The following is a 16,339-nucleotide window of genomic DNA, read 5'->3' as shown; positions in this document are numbered from 1 at the left end:
ATTTGTTTGGTAACATTTTAATTGAAGGGGATATTCATGAAGCAACATCTTTATGAAACTAGTCATGACATTTTCATGATTGTATACTCCCCTGTTACCATTTGTCCTGCCTTATTATATTCCTATGGTACTGATCATGTATGAGTGTGTGGAATGTTTTACACCATTTCTGGTGATCCTGCTGCTTATCTTCCTGATGAGAGCAGAGAGGGAGGCCTTGCTAGGTAAGACCTGACTGTAAACTACACATGCTGTTTGGCATCAGAACAGATGCTGGGAGAGAAAGAGAGAGAGATACTGATCCAGTTGTTTCCCATATAGAGAGAACTGCTCCTTAAAGTTAGTTAACTTTGGCCTTCCAGATAGCCTGAGTGCACTTATTTCTCATTTGCCTGAACAAGAGCCAATCAGGCTGAGTATGCGTGTGCCGAGCCTTTCGCCAAATGCAATTCTTGAAGTGGAGTAACTCTGCAAGATCACGGTCAAACCAGGGGCTGAACCTGTTTATAATTCTCATTTTCTTTATGGGGGCGTGTTTGTTAACAATACCATTGAAAATATAAAAAAGAAGGTCCAAGCGTATTCGACAGAGGGGATCAAGCTGATTCTATACCATTTTATAGAGAGGCCAGTTCATGAAGGAAGGCTGGCTTATTAAAGTTTTTTTTAGCAAGCATCTATGACAAATCAGGACAGGTCATTTCACTGAGCAGCCATTATGAACACAAGCTGTTAAACAGTGATCACTAAGGTCATTACAGAAAACACCAGACTAGATTATTTGTGAGGATAATGTCGAAGAAAGTAGCCTTTTCTGGGTGTTTGGAGTCAAACCTTGTGGGATTTGTAATAATCTGAGAAAGATTTAGGAGTCCCATTGCTTTTGGAATTGATCAGGTGGTTTAAGCATGTCCCAGTTTAGGTCACCGAGCAGGACAAATTCAGACTTAGTGTAAGGGGCCAGGAGAGAGCTTAGGGCATTTAGGATACAGGCCGGTCCTGATGGAGGACGATAGCACCCAGCAACAGTCAACAAAGAGCTATTTGAAAGTTTCATGCTTAAAACCTGCAAATCAAATTGTTTGGGGACAGACTTGGTGGAGACAACCAAGCACTGAAGGTGATCCATGGTAAAGATTGCCACTCCCCCACCTTTGGAAGATCTGTCATGCCGAAAAAGGTTATAATCAGGAAGGTTAACATCAGTATTCAAAATACTCTTCCTTAACCACATCTCAGTAATGACCAACACATCTAGATTGGAGCTGTGAACCCACACTTTCAATTGATCCATTTTAGCTAATAAGCTTCTAGTGTTAACGTGCAGAAAACCCAGGCTTTTACGAGAGCAGAAATCAGAACACAAATCAGAATTGGGGCTAGCAACAGTAGATGGGCCAGGGTGTACATGCACATTTTCAAATATCATCAGCAGTAATACAATCAAGGCACGGCAGAGGACAGTGTTGATTTATGACATTTGAATGTGCATATAATGGCAACAAGATCATATTGAACAACAATTTCATCAGATAATCAAATACCACAACCCCACCACCACGGGGCACTCTGTTCACAACATCATTAGCAAACCGCTCGTCCACGACACCACACACACTGCCTGCCATCTGCCCGGTACAGTTGAACCCGGGATTCATCTGTGAAGAGCACACTTCTTCAACGTATCAGTGGCCATCAAAGGTGAGCATTTGCCCACTGAAGTCAGTTACGATGTCAAACAGCAGTCAGGTCAAGACCCTGGTGAGTATAGCTAGCATTCAGTTAAGCTTTCCTGAAACAGTTTCTGACAGTTTGGGCAGAAATTCTTCGATTGCGTAACCCCACAGTTTCATCAGCGGTCCATTTGGCTGGTCTCAGACGATCCCGCAGGTGAAGAAGCCAGATGTGGAGGTTCATGGTTACACGTCGTATTCAGATGTAAGGCCGGTTGGACGTACTACCATATTCTCTGAAACAACTTTGGAGACGGCTTATGGTAGATAGATGAACATTCAATTCTCTGGCAACAGGTTTGGAAGACAATCCTGCAGTCAGCACGCCAATTTCACGCTCCCTCAACTTGAACTCAATCTGTTGTTGCACATTTCAGAGTGGTCTTTTAGTGTCTCCAGCACAAGGTGCACCTGTGTAATGATCACTATTTAATCAGCTTCTTGATATGCCACATATATTGGTTGGAAACATATTTTCAGGCTCCCGAGTGACATAATGGTCTAAGGCACTGCATCACATTTCTAGAGGCGTCACTACACATCCTGGTTCGATTCCAGGGTGTATCACAACCGGCCGTGATTGGGAGTCCCATAGGGCGGCGCAACAATTGGCCCAGCGTCGTTCAGTTTAGGGTTTGGCAGTCATTGTAAATAAGAATTTGTTCTGAACTGACTTGCCTAGTTAAAGATTAAATAAATAAAATAGGATAGCCTGAGCATGTGATAGTTGGCTTACCGTCTCTAGCTTGGACAGTTCAAGAGTTATAGTTAGTGGGTATTATATGAAAATAGTTGTAATTTATAAAGTTTAGAAAATGTTCATGTTGTTTTAAGGTTTGTGGCTGAAATAGTTAAAGAGCAGAAGCTATTTAAAATGTCTACCACTGTGTTCTTATGTTTGACATTGAATCCATGTAGTTGTATGCCAATTTACGTAAATATGAGTTTATAAAAAGGTGTTAGAGCAGGGGTCTTAAACCGTTTCCTGCCCAGGAACCCACACCCAGTCGACTCAGGGACACTAATCAGATGTTAGAAATTGTTTTTTCCCCCCCCAAATGCCTTGTCATCAGGTGAATAGCAAGGAAGAAGGAGAAGTAATCAACATTTTAAAATTAATACATTCGGTAGATCGTTTGTCACCTCCCCACATTACAATTACAAGAGGAAGTGTAAACTACAACAGCCTATTAGATTGAAATTCCCTTTCTGACACATTTTGCTAATAGCAGCTGTTTAAACAAAGGTTAGCCAGGTGTTGGCAAAAATGTTTTAAAAAGATGCACTATGCAGAAATCGCTCTGCCATTTCCTGGATGCTAAAATTCTAAGTTTGCCTAACTTCAGTTTGTGACTAAACAAGCAAGTATAGTGTAGAGAATCATTGTACCATCTAAACCACTATGCAATTTATTTTCCATAACCAAAAATATTGTTATTTTCAGTTGTTTGAAGCTAGGTGTACAAAACAGAAAGCAAAATATGCAAAAATGGAACTTAAGGGAAGTTTAGAAATAGAGCACATAGAACAGATATACCGCTTCCTGACCTGCTTTAATGACTGAGATCTATAAACAACATGATCCACATCCCTACCTTTTTTGTAAGGTATCTGTGACCACATGAATTTGGTCAGGTCACCCAAAACGTTACATATTGCAGCATAAAGTCAAGGAAGCTTAACTGCAGTCAGCAGCACAACAGATTGGGGAAGTGTACAAAAACAAAATGTGGCATCCATCCATCACAGTGGCCTCCATCATTCTTAAATGGAAGAAGTTTGGAACCACTAAAACTCTTCCTAGAGCTGGCCGCCCAGCCTAACTGAGCAATCGAGGGAGAAGGGCCTTGGTCAGGGAGGTGACAAGGACATTTTAAATTCAATGATGGTCACTCTGACAGAGCTCCAGAGTTCCTCTGTGGAGATGGGAGAACCTTCCAGAATGACAGCTATCTCTGCAGCACTCTACCAATCAGGCCTTTATGGTAGAGTAGCCAGACAGAAGCCACTCCTCAGTAAAAGGCACATGACAGCCCGCTTGGAGTTTGCCAAAAGGCACCTAAAGGACTCAGACCGCGAGAGAAGATTCTCTGGTCTGATGACACCAAGATTGGTGCCCTGAATGCCAAGCATCACGCCTGGAGGAAACCTGGCACCATCCCTACGGTGAAGCATGGTGGTGGCAGCATCATGCTGTGGGGATGTTTTTCAGCGGCAGGGACTGGGAGACTAGTCAGGATCGAGGGAAAGATGAAAGGAGCAAAGTACAGAGATCTGTGATGAAAACCTGCTTCAGAGCACTCAGGACTTCAGACTGAGGAAAAAGTTCACCTTCCAACAGGACAATGACCCTAAGCACACAGCCAAGACAACAAAGGAGTGGCTTCGGGACAAGTCTATGAATGTCCTTGTATGGCTTAGCCAGAGCACGGACTTGAACTCAATCCAACATCTCTGGACAGACCTGAAAATAGCTGTTCAGCAACACTCCCCATCCAACCTGACAGCACTTGAGAGGATCTGCAGAGAAGAATGAGAGAACCCCACCCCCCCAAATACAGGTGTGCCAAGCTTGTAGCATCATACCCAAGACTCAAGGCTGTAATTGCAGCCAAAGGTGCTTCAACAAAGTACTGAGTATAGGGTCTGAATACTTATGTGATATTTCCCAAAAAATGTTATCTAAAAACCTGTTTTTGCTTTGTCATTATGGGGTGTTGTGTGTAGATTGAGAAATAAAACTATTGAATCCATTTTAGAATAAGGCTGTAACAAAATATGGAAAAGTCAAGGGGTCTAAATACTTTCTGTATTTAGCACTGTATCCATGTTAGAAAACTTGAAGTTAGGATAGCCTGAAAGTTTTAAAGTTGGTTTTGTTGCCTAATTGGCCAAAGAGCAGGACCATTTTGAATAGCTACCACTATTTAATGGTTCTTATTTAAACATGTTCATTTAAAAATGGTTATAGTTTAAAAGTACACACGCTCTATTCAATCCATATTGCGGAAGTTACAGCATGATTGCAATTTAAGCAATTTTATCACATTAGCGGAGACGGAAATTACATTTATTTAAATCGCGCAATCTGTAACGCTTCAGCGACAGACTGAATAGAGCCCTAAATAGCATCAAAAACCATTTTGACAAGCAATCTAAGTAGGGTCAGTCTGAACATCTCAACGTTGGGTTGGAGTTGATAGACATAAAACGGTGAAAGAGATACTTTGTTTATTGCCCTTTTTTTTGCCATTGAAATACATTGGAGATCATTTTACATATTGTTATAGTTAAAGTATAAATGCTATCCAAAATATTTTCTCAAGCAATCTAAGTTCGGGAGGTCTGTACCTCGAAGTTAGTTTCATACTCAATCGTTTAAGAAGTAGTGTGAGGGAAATAAATATGATAGTAAGACTATGCAAGAAATCTTCAGGAAACACACTAAAATAAATAAATTCACTTCAATTAAAACAGAAAAAAAAGCCTTCGTATTTATTTTGGGTGTCAACTGCGTGGTAAGATTAAGGCTTCATCTTCAAAAAGACTTGTCCAACATTGATCAAATCTCATTCTAATCATCAGTTTCAGACTAGCACAAATAAGCAGTCTTAAAAATGTATCAAAGGACAACCAGAGATGGACCCATGGTCCAAGTGAAAGATGGCCCTTCCCCTGAACAGTTCTGTACAGAACAGCCAAAAGGTCCTGTGTGTTGTGTGGCTGGCTGAGGTATGGATAACTGGCTCCCTGGTATGTGTAATGGGGTTGTGTTGATGGCACTGTGATGGTATGGCTGGTTTGGCAGGCTGCAAAGCTGGTATCAGTGTCCTCTGTGTCAGATGGGAGGCCAGCTCTTGGCCACGTCTTGGTGCTTAGCTTCGGGGATCCACTGGCAGTACGCAGTCAAGAGGACTGGAAGGAGAAAATTATGAGAAGAGAACATCATGATAAACTATTTGACACGTTTGACAGTCTCTCATTGAAATGACACAAATACGTACATTTGTCGTGGTTCTTCCAGGATGAGAGCAGTAAGTCTCTGCAGTCCACTCTCTCTGACACTAAAGCTCCCAGCAGAGCCTCAGTCCTGGGCTGGAGTCTGACAGAGGAAAAACAACATTAAGCATCAACCCAACAGACCATCCTATGTGGTGTAGTGAAAGGAACACTTGGCTTACTTTGCCCAGGTCTTCATCATGATGGAAGGGTTTGAGAGAAGATAACTGCTGTGCTGCTTCAATTTAGGGCAGACCTGAAACACACGACACACAAATAAAAGTGAGTGCAGTCAACCTCTGTTTTACTCCATCTAACCAGGTTTATCCCATAGAGATCTGTACTGCCTGACCTGACACTATAGAGTACACTTATAGGTTAAAGGGTTCCCTTTGGGATGCAGCCAGTGCTTTTAGTACCTGTCCTTCCAGAAGAAACTTGGCAAACAGTTTGTATCGTTCCAGGCCATCTGGGTAATCCATCTCTATAGCAGGAAGCTGCCAGCCACATCGGACTGGAGAATACGGGGAATAGAGTGTTAGGCTCAATCTCAATCAGTGTTTCTGTGATTCTTCACATCCTCGCCTCCTTTTCTACTGTATTAGAGAAGGTCCAAGGTCCCTCCCCTCAGACCTTCCTCTCCAATACGTTTTGAGGAAATTAGAGGGGATTCAGGGAATTGAGAAAAGATGAATAGAGACATAGCCAGAGATCAGAGACGTTATAGCCCACACAGACCAGGGAGATACTGTATTACTGAACGTGACAAGGACAGGCATGGTGTAGAGCAGACTCACAAAAGGTGCTGGTACAGTGACATTTGACCCTGCCTGTAGAGGCACAGAGCCATGGCGACGGGGTCTCCAGAGGAGATCCAAAATGGCAGTACTGGGTGAGGAGCTGGGGAACCCACTCTGGTTCTACCGCTGATACACCTGAGAGACAAATCTCCCTAGTTAACAGCTGTTGGCATAATGGAATACCGATGACATTAAACTGTACTAAGTGTTTCACCTACCTCTCATGTACATCTTGGTGGTCTCCAAGACCTCCTGATAGACCACAAACTGAGGTAGCGTTTTAAACAGGGCTGAGGAGGGGTGGATGTAGACTGGCTCATCCAGGAGTGGGGTCTGAAAAGGGTTAACACAACACTATCAACAAGCAGGATCAGAAATGGGACTAAGAAACACAAAGATAAAAATAAACAAAAAAACTTTCCTCACCAATCAGTATTATAGGTGAACTCACCTTGTATCCATTCCTCCATTTTGGGTCTAGAAGTTCCTCTTGCTGTACCCGTCTGGCGAGGTGGTCTCCCAGTCCCGCCAGCACTATCTGACGTAAACACACCACCTGGCTCTCAGTAGGTGGAGCCATCTTACAGTCCACAAACACACCCACCTCTGGACACACTGAGTTCACTATTGAAGGAGAGGACAGAGTTTTTACTTAAGAATTGCACTGTTGGTTAGGGCCTGTAAGTAAGCATTTCACTCGAAGGTCGACACCTGTTGTATTTGGCGCACGTGACAAATAAACTGATTTATTTGTGTGTGTGTACCTGCGTTGGTGAGCTGTCCTCTAAGTCGTCTGATCTCCAGCATGGCTTTATACCGCAGTCCATTCTCTTCACAGAATTTAAGAGTGCAGCCAGCAAACTCACACGCACCCACAGCACCTGAGGTAACCCATCATACTTTAACAGACACATGTAGTACACTACCGGTCAAAAGTTTTACAACACCTACTCATTCAACGGTTTCTCTTACATTTTTTACAACGTAGAAGAATAGTGAAGACATCAAAACTATGAAAAAAGTACATGTGGAATCATGTAGTAACCAAAAAAAAAAAAAAAAGTGTTAAACAAATCAAAATTTATTTGAGATTCTTCACATAGCCACCCTTTGCCTTGATGACAGCTTTGCACACTTTTGGTATTTTCTCAACCAGCTTCACCTGGAATGCTTTTCCAACAGTCTTGAAGAAGTCCCTACATATACTGAGCACTTGTCGGCTGCTTTTCCTTCACTCTGTGGTCCAACTCATCACAAACCATCTCAATTGGGTAGAGGTCGGGGGATTGTGGAGGCCAGGTCATCTGATGCAGCACTCCATCACTCTCCTTCTTGGTAAAATAGCCCTTACACAGCCTGGAGGTGTGGGACTAAGCCCAAACCAGATGGGATGGCGTATCACTGCAAAATGCACACTGGTTAAGTGTGCCTTGAAACGCTAAATAAATCGCAGACAGTGTCACCATCAAAACACCACCACACCATAACACCTCCTCCATACTTTACGGTGGGAAATACACATGCAGAGATGATCCGTTCACACACACACACACACACCGCGTCTCACAAAGACACAGCAGATGGAACCAAAAATATCAAATTTGGACTCCAGACCAAAGGACTAATTTCCACCAGTCTGATGTCCATTGCTCGTGTTTCTTGGTCCAAGCAAGTCTCTTCTTCTTATTGGTATCCTTTAGAAGTGGTTTCTTTGCAGCAATTCGACCATAAAGGCCTGATTCTCCTCTGAAGAGTTGATGTTGAGATGTGTCTGTTACTTGAACTCTGTAAAGCATTTATTTGGGTTGCAATTTCTGAGGCTGGTAACTCTAATGAACTTGTCCTCTGCAGCAGAGGTAACTCTGGGTCTTTCTTTACTGTAATGGTCCACATGAGAGCCAGTTTCATCATGGAGCTGCAGCAGAGGTAACTCTGGGTCTTTCTTTACTGTAATGGTCCACAAGAGAGCCAGTTTCATCATGGCGGTTGATGGTTTTTGCTACTGCACTTCAATAAACTTTCAAAGTTCTTGAAATGTTCCGTATTGACTGACCTTCATGTCTTAAAGTAATGATGGACTGTCAATTCTCTTTGCTTATTTGAGCTGTTCTTGCCATAATATGGACTTGGTCTTTTACCAAATAGGACTCTTCTGTATACCCCCCTATCTTGTCACAACACAACTGATTGGCTCAAACGCATTGAGGAAAAAATTCCACTAATTAACTTTTATCAAGGCACACCTGCTAATTGAATGCATTCCAGGTGACTACCTCATGAAGCTGGTTGAAAGAATGCCAAAAGTGTGTAAAACTCTCAAGGCAAAGGGTGGCTATTTGAAGAATCTCAAATCTAAAATTTATTTTAAATTTGTTTAACACTTTTTTGGGTTACTACATGATTCCATGTGTGTTATTTCATAGTGTTGTCTTCACTTTTATTCAACAATGTAGAAAATAGTAAAAACAAAGAAAAACCCTTCAATGAGTAGGTGTTCTAAACCTTATGACAGGTAGTGTACAGAACACACACACAAAGAAAACCACCACCACACCCTCATACGCTCACACTCCAGCCTTACCCAGCAGGACCATGAGGTCCCCCAGCAGTAGAGAGGCTCCCTGCCCAGCCCACAGCCTCCTCATCTGGGCCAGCCGGGCTCGACGCTGGGCCAGCTTGGAGCTCTCATCCTCACTACCAGCAGGTCTGGACCAATAGAGACAGTGGAGAGAGAATGTAGAGACGCAAACACTTTAGGATCTTGTTTAAATATGCATTTCACAATAAGTAACAAAACCAAAACACTGTTTGATCAGAAACACGTGCTATTCTAATGTCTATGTATTTTAGAATAATCCTATAAACACACATTTCCTCTACTCTCTCTCTGCCCCTCACCTGTCCAGATCCTCAAAGATCTCCCGGACCGTCATGGCGGCCACCACAGCGATGACGTAAGGCAGACAGTCCTGCTGCTTCCCTAGCGCCAGCATCTTAGCGTAGCGTGGTGACACGGGGAATGACGCCATTGCCCTGCCCAAGGGGCTGATGGGACAGCTCAGACGCGCTCGCTCCATCTCCTTAACCCTAAAGCAGATAGAGATGGATTTATCGTGGGTGGGTTTGCTGCAGGAGGGGATAGTGAGGTAGAGGATCTGAAGAGGGGACCTCAGATATACCTGCTGAGAAGTGAGTTTTTGAGCAGTGAGGTAGGTTGAGTGAAGGGTGAGAGAGAGTGAGTCAGGTTTAACCGCTTACCGTCCGGTGCGTGGCGGCTCCTCTAGGGCTCCCAGTGAAACCAGTAACTGTTCTGCTGCCACCAGCGCCTCAGCTGAGGGAGTTGTGGGGAATGGGAAGTTGACCACCTGAACACACAGGAAAACACCATTAGCCAAATAGGTAGTGTCTGACTAATTTCACAGGAAGACTTTCTCCCTCTTTACAGCATCAATCAATCTGTTATTTCTCTGACCTTGTCTATGTTAAGGTCCTTCATCTGTAGTACCAGGTCCTCAACTGGCCTGCGGGTGATCTCTGCCTCTGAGAACAGACTGAAGTCTCCAAACACCGCTGATGAGTACAGCCTAGCACACACAGTCATAGCACATTCAATTTTATCCCAGTTAGAAATTATTGAGGTTAAAAATGGGGTGTGAAAGCATTTACTTTAACAATTAAACACCCCTTTCCAGTTCTGACCTATAGCAGTGTCCAGGTTCGGTACGGCCTGACCGGCCTGCCCTCTGATTGGCTGAGGCCTGTGAGGTCCAGGAGACCTTGAAGGAGGAGACCCCCGTGACGCGGTCGTAGAAGCGCTTCTTGACCCGACCGCAGTCGACCACATACTTTATCCCCGGGATAGTTAGAGAGGTTTCTGCTACGTTGGTAGCCACGACACACAGACGTGCACCATGAGGAGGGGGCTGGAACACCTGGACACAAAGATTAGAAACACACATAGACACAGTTGAAGCCGGAAGTTTATATACACTTAGGTTGGAGTCATTAAAACTTGTTTTTCAACCACTCCACAAATTTCTTGTTAACAAACTATAGTTCTGGCAAGTCGTTAGGACCTCTACTTTGTGCATGACACAAGTCATTTTTCCAACAATTGTTTACAGACAGATCATTTACCTGTATCACAATTCCAGTGGGTCAGAAGTTTACATACACTAAGTTGACTGTGCCTTTAAACAGCTGGGAAAATTCCAGAAAATTATGTCATGGCTTTAGAAGTGTCTGATAGGCTAATTGACATAATTTGAGTCAATTGGAGATGTACCTGTGCATGTATTTCAAGGCCTACCTTCAAACTCAATGCCTCTTTGCTTGACATCATGGGAAAATCAAAAGAAATAAGCCAAGACATCAGAAAAAAAACATTGTAGACCTCCACAAGTCTGGTTCATCCTTGGGAGCAATTTCCAAACGCCTGAAGGTACCACGTTCATCTATACAAACAATAGTACGCAAGTATAAACACCATAGGGCCACGCAGCCGTCATACCGCTCAGGAAGGAGACGCGTTCTGTATCCAAGAGAACGTACGTTGGTGCGAAAAGTGAAAATCAATCCCAGAACAGCAAAGGACCTTGTGAAGATGCTGGAGGAAACCGGTACAAAAGTATCTATATCCACAGTAAAACGAGTCCTATATTGACATAACCTGAAAGGCCGCTCAGCAGGGAAGAAGCCACTGCTCCAAAACCGCAATAAAAAAAGCCAGACTACAGTTTGCAACTGCACATGGGGACAAAGGTCGTATTTTTTGGAGAAATGTCCTCTGGTCTGATGAAACAGAAATATAACTGTTTGGCCATAATGACCATTGTTATGTTTGGCGGGAAAAAGGGGAGGCTTGCAAGCCGAAGAACACCATCCCAACCGTGAAGCACGGGGGTGGCAGCATCATGTTGTGGGGGTGCTTTGTTGCAGGACGGACTGGTGCACTTCACAAAATAGATGGCATCATGAGGAAGGAAAATTATGTGGATATATTGAAGCAACATCTCATGACATCAGTTAGGAAGTTAAAGCTTGGTCGCAAATGGGTCTTCCAAATGGACAATGACCCCAAGCATTCTTCCAAAGTTGTGGCAAAATGGCTTAAGGACAACAAAGTCAAGGTATTGGAGTGGCCATCACAAAGCCCTGACCTCAATCCTATAGAAAATTTGTGGGCGGAACTGAAAAAGCGTGAGCAAACAAGGAGGCCTTACAAACCTGACTCAGTTACACCAGCTCTGTCAGGAGGAATGGGCCAAAATTCACCCAACTTATTGTGGGAAGCTTGTAGAAGGCTACCCCAAACATTTGACCCAAGTTAAACATTTTAAAGGCAATGCTACCAAATACTAATTGAGTGCATGTAAACTTCTGACCCACTGGGAATGTGATGAAAGAAATAAGAGCTGAAAAACACTTATTATTCTGACATTTCACATTCTTAAAATAAAGTGGTGATCCTAAATGACCTAAGACAGATAATTTTTACTAGGATTAAATGTCGGGAATTGTGGAAAACTGAGATTAAATGTAGCTGGCTATGGTGTATAAACTTCCACTGTACATGCAAAATAAGCATGCACACTAGGACAAGCTCGCACAGACAGACACAGATCAAAGATCCATGCATTAATGCAACTATATCACTTAATCTACTGTAGATTTCTTGTGCCAAGTGGCCCGTCTTACCTTGGCCTGCTGCTCTGGAGCCAGGAGAGAGTAGAGGGGGAGGACATAAAGAGGGAGGGACGGGTCCGCCTTCTCCTCTACAGACACGGAAAGAGAACATATGAATCAAGGATACACACCTGAGAGCTGTAGGGCAACACATACACCTAGCTGTCCTTTTCTCTTACCTGTGTCTGCAGCATCGTCTCCTAGTTCCAGGTCTGACCCCTCATCATCTATCCCCGCCAGACGGTCCTCGTCCCCCTCATCCACCGGCAATGCTGAGTAGTTATCCAGGTCAATACGGGGTAGGGACTACTCACACACAGAAACCACACAAACAGCATTAAAACATTCACTCACACACTTCTCAACAGTGACAGAATAACTAAGTAGTACATACCACAGTTCTCTTATGTTTGGCTTTCTTAAACTTCTTCATCTCATCTGAGTAGTCTGTTGCTGCCTCCTCTCCCTCACCTTATCAGAACACACAGTCATACATTTTACACGGTGTAAAGACTGTGTGCATAAAAAAATATATAATAATAATCTTTTTAAAAAACATACCAGTAGCTGTATTGCCCCTCCTGAAAGGGAAGGCCCTCCGCAGTCTCCTGCAGACAGAGTGGACCTCAGCCTGACCAGTCAGGAACACCAGGATACCCCCAGGGGGCAGCATGCGGTGGATCTTACAGGTCTTGTGGAACACCTCTCCAGTGTAGTCCTCCAGAGGAGTCCGTTTGTTAAAGTGGACGCTTACAGGGAACTGACGGGCCTCCACCTTTATGACGGGAGGAGGAGTAGGAAACAGCTTCCTGTTTTCTGTGAAGTCCTCCACACGCAGAGTAGCTGACATCACTATCAGCTTCATGGGGAGGCCTTTCTGTATGACACACAGGAAACAACAGGGTAGGGGAAAATAAGGACAACAGCAAGTTGGGTAGAGAAGTCTGCTAATAAATCATTATTAAACACATTTTCGATTGAGTAAATAGTTTATAAATCTTTACATAACAGTTGTGCATATATTAACTAACAGGCCCAAGGTGTCAGGAACCCCCAGTCACTTGTTGATGTTCTTTTTTTAATAACAAAAAAAAATGAACCCCATCTGTCTGACCTTGTTTCTGAGTGGTACGATGCGTGACAGCAGGCCAATCAGGATGTCTGTGTACACACTCCTCTCATGGGCCTCATCTATGATGATCACACTGTACCTCTGGAGCAGGAAGTCCTACAGCAGAGAGCGACAAACTTAGATTGCATTTCAAATAGCACCCCATCCTATACAGTAGCGCACTACGGGCTCTGGTCAAAAGTAGTGCAACAAAGGGACTAGGGTGCCATTTGGGTGACTGAGGCAAATAGACTAAGAATGGAGTCATACAATAAATATGGAAAAACATGGGGGGCAGATAGGTAGGGAGGGGGAAGGATGGAACAAGTGAAGGGAAGGATAGAGAATAAGGAGAGGGGGTGGGGGTGGGAGGATTACCTTCTGAATCTCCTTCAGCAGGACTCCGTCTGTCATGAACTTGATCTTGGTGTCACTGGTCACATTCCCCTCATAACGGATCTGGTACGACACCACCCTAACAACAGACAACCAAACACAGAGAGCCTCAGACACAACTGGAAACGAAATCCAAACACTAACCATTGTGTGTGTGTGTGTGTGTGTGTGTGTGTGTGTGTGTGTGTGTGTGTGTGTGTGTGTGTACCGTGTAGACAGGTTCATCTCTTTGGCCACTCTGTGGGACATACTGACAGCTGCCACTCTCCTAGGCTCTGTCACACCAATGATTCCAGTGCCACTGGAGAGTAACAGGAGAGAGAGGGGTAAACAGAGATATGATGGTATTAGTGGAGTGAAAAAAGGCTTCAAATAAACATACAACAAGATAAGTGGTGAATAAGATAGAGTGAAGCAGAGAAAAAGAAGAGCAGGGTGTGTGTGTTACCTGGCATATCCAGCCTCGTACAAGAACTGGGGTACCTGGGTGGTTTTACCACTTCCCGTCTCTCCACACAGAACCACAAAACTGTTCTCTCTCACCGCCTCCATGATTACTTGCTCCTCAGCCAGCACTGGCAGCCTCAGACGGGAATCCTACACACATTGCAGGACAAACACACAAAAACACATGCGCACACACAGCAGGAGAAATAAAGACAAATGCACACGGCTTGAGAAAAAAAAAGAGAATGTGCATGAGAAACAAACACACCACAAGAAACACACACCTGTATCTCTGGCAGTCTGTCCACGGAGATGAAGATTGCTGGCTCGGAAGGTTTTTTACTGGAGGCCCGAGCAGGGCCTGACTCCTCGCTCATCTCCTTTTTCTCTTCTTTCTTTTCCACCTCTTTCATCTGACAGGAGGAGGCTGGCTCTTTAGATTCTGAGACATTAGTGGCCTCCACCCTTCTATTCCCCATCCTGCTATCATCCATCTCTTCATCAGATGAGTCCAAATCACTACTCTCCTCTTCTGCCTTCTCTTCCTCTCGTGCTCTTCGTTTCCTCTTCCTGTTGGCTCCACTCAGGCTGCTGATCCTGGGCCCTGAGGCTCCGTCATCTACCTCATCAGGAGTCCTGAGAAAGTTACCAGAGGATCACACACAAGCCTTCAGTTGCCCAGGACACTAATCACTCCAACTGAATATAATTGTTCATCAGTCAACCTGAGCTTATGGAAAGCATAACTAAACCAAATGCTGCTACAAGGGTGTGACAGTCCCACTGCCTTACTGTTTGGTCTGGTACTGCTTGTCTCCTGTGCCCAATTTGGAGGTGGTGTAGAGCAGCTTCAGTTCAGAGTCAGGCAGCTGCACTTCGGCCAGTTTGGCCAGGATGTCTACTCTCTGGTCAAAGGAGGAAGATGATGAATAGTGTAGTTTCATGTTTTTGTGCAAAACTATTTCAAATGACACACTTCATAATTATACTTGACTGAAACTGGCCTGGTCTGACTCAGAGAAGGCAGATTGAGAATGTTACCTTAGCTTTCTTCTCTTTGACCTCCAGGACTTTTTGTAGATGTTTCCTCTGTTTCTTGGTAAGGGGCTGTTTCTTAGTAAGGGCCTTCTCAATGCCCCTCTTCTTCTTGGGTTTGGTGGCTGGGAGGACCAGGGCATTGCTCTCGTCCACCCCCTTTAGGTTGGCCCCGTCTGTGGGACAGAGAACAGAGTATCATGAGTACACAAGAATCACACCCATTACAACACCAACCTCACGAACAGTAGTCGTACATTTTAGTAGCAGACGCTCTTATCCAGAGGGACTTAACAGTAGAGTGAAAAAATGTTCATACTTAGTTACCATGTATCTCTCCCCTTCACCACCCTCGTGTGTACCTACATATTTTGAGAGCCATCGGGCCACAGGCGCTTGAGTGTTGTACCTTTGAGTTCCACTACAACAGTCTTCCCCTCCTCCTTGGCCTCTGGAGGTGGATGTGTCTCGTTCTGCTCCCGTCCCTTCCAGTTGTGCCTCTTCCTCAGTCGCCCCATCTTACGGCACGTAACAGACAGGAGCTCTGTGGATCGCACAAGGAGAGTATCGCATTGACAGGGAGGTGAGTGCTACAAGTTCCCATTTAAATATATCGGTACTAATGCGTTGTTAAGCGGTTTTGAAAACAAATGTAGCCGCTGGTAGAAAGAGCCTAAACAGCTACGGTAGCTAACGTTACTGATGCTAGCAAAACTATTCTTGTGAAACGCTAACGTTAACTCCATTGGCTAGCTAATACAAACCACGAACAACAACACTCACCGTGTCAATACGTAGAAATGATGGTAATGTATGGCGCATAAACGTTAAAGACAAAATGCCGTCCAGCTCGCTGTTGAAACTTTTCCAGGATCTCACGTGTATACAACATTAAGCCTGGGTCCGTCACACATTATGTTCCGATACTGATACATGATCGGTATGAAAGTTCCGCCCTCTTTTTCAGAACGCTATGGTTATGTATTTATGTATTACAATATCTTTGAACGTTCCAGTGAATAACGCATTTGTATTCGATGAAACAGACGTACAATAGCTAATATGACACATGTGTATGGTGATGTGCTAAACGGTTCTGTGTGGAAGTGTATGGAATAGCCTAGGTCTAAAGT

At 44.1% G+C, this 16,339-nt stretch overlaps 1 protein-coding gene across 2 annotated transcripts; it reads right to left on the bottom strand.

Annotated features, from left to right (window-relative positions):
• Nucleotides 1-5,201: 5,201 nt before the first annotated feature.
• LOC139389382 (DEAH (Asp-Glu-Ala-His) box polypeptide 37) lies at nucleotides 5,202-16,121 on the bottom strand. Of its 2 annotated transcripts, none has more exons than XM_071136102.1 (26): nucleotides 15,990-16,121; nucleotides 15,616-15,750; nucleotides 15,213-15,382; nucleotides 14,964-15,076; nucleotides 14,456-14,807; nucleotides 14,173-14,321; nucleotides 13,933-14,025; nucleotides 13,707-13,803; nucleotides 13,332-13,445; nucleotides 12,779-13,094; nucleotides 12,612-12,688; nucleotides 12,397-12,523; nucleotides 12,230-12,306; nucleotides 10,232-10,464; nucleotides 10,005-10,116; nucleotides 9,791-9,897; nucleotides 9,431-9,619; nucleotides 9,114-9,238; nucleotides 7,297-7,413; nucleotides 6,984-7,156; nucleotides 6,751-6,865; nucleotides 6,530-6,667; nucleotides 6,152-6,246; nucleotides 5,915-5,988; nucleotides 5,738-5,835; nucleotides 5,202-5,648 (listed from the first exon to the last, which is right to left on the bottom strand). In XM_071136102.1, exons 2-26 carry the CDS (start codon nucleotides 15,722-15,724, stop codon nucleotides 5,572-5,574), a joined length of 3,447 nt encoding a protein of 1,148 aa, XP_070992203.1. In that variant the 5' UTR covers nucleotides 15,725-15,750; nucleotides 15,990-16,121; the 3' UTR covers nucleotides 5,202-5,571. The 2 variants fall into 2 exon arrangements, with proteins under 2 accessions (XP_070992203.1, XP_070992205.1); XM_071136104.1 differs by having other exon boundaries at nucleotides 15,616-15,771; nucleotides 15,990-16,096.
• Between the last annotated feature and the right edge of the window lie 218 nt (nucleotides 16,122-16,339).

Source organism: Oncorhynchus clarkii, chromosome 30 (genome assembly GCF_045791955.1).
Source record: "Oncorhynchus clarkii lewisi isolate Uvic-CL-2024 chromosome 30, UVic_Ocla_1.0, whole genome shotgun sequence".
NCBI lineage: Eukaryota > Metazoa > Chordata > Actinopteri > Salmoniformes > Salmonidae > Oncorhynchus > Oncorhynchus clarkii.
Note: the sequence above shows the minus strand (reverse complement) of the source record. Positions and strands in the feature narration are given on the sequence as shown.

Coding starts and splice junctions, on each gene's coding strand:
- LOC139389382 (XM_071136102.1), bottom strand. CDS start 15,724: ATGGGGCGACTGAGGAAGAGGCACAACTGGAAGGGACGGGAGCAGAAC. Junction 14,026..14,172: donor TACGAGGCTGGATATGCCAG/GTAACACACACA, acceptor GTTACTCTCCAG/TGGCACTGGAATCATTGGTG. Junction 13,446..13,706: donor TGCTGAAGGAGATTCAGAAG/GTAATCCTCCCA, acceptor TCTCTGCTGTAG/GACTTCCTGCTCCAGAGGTA.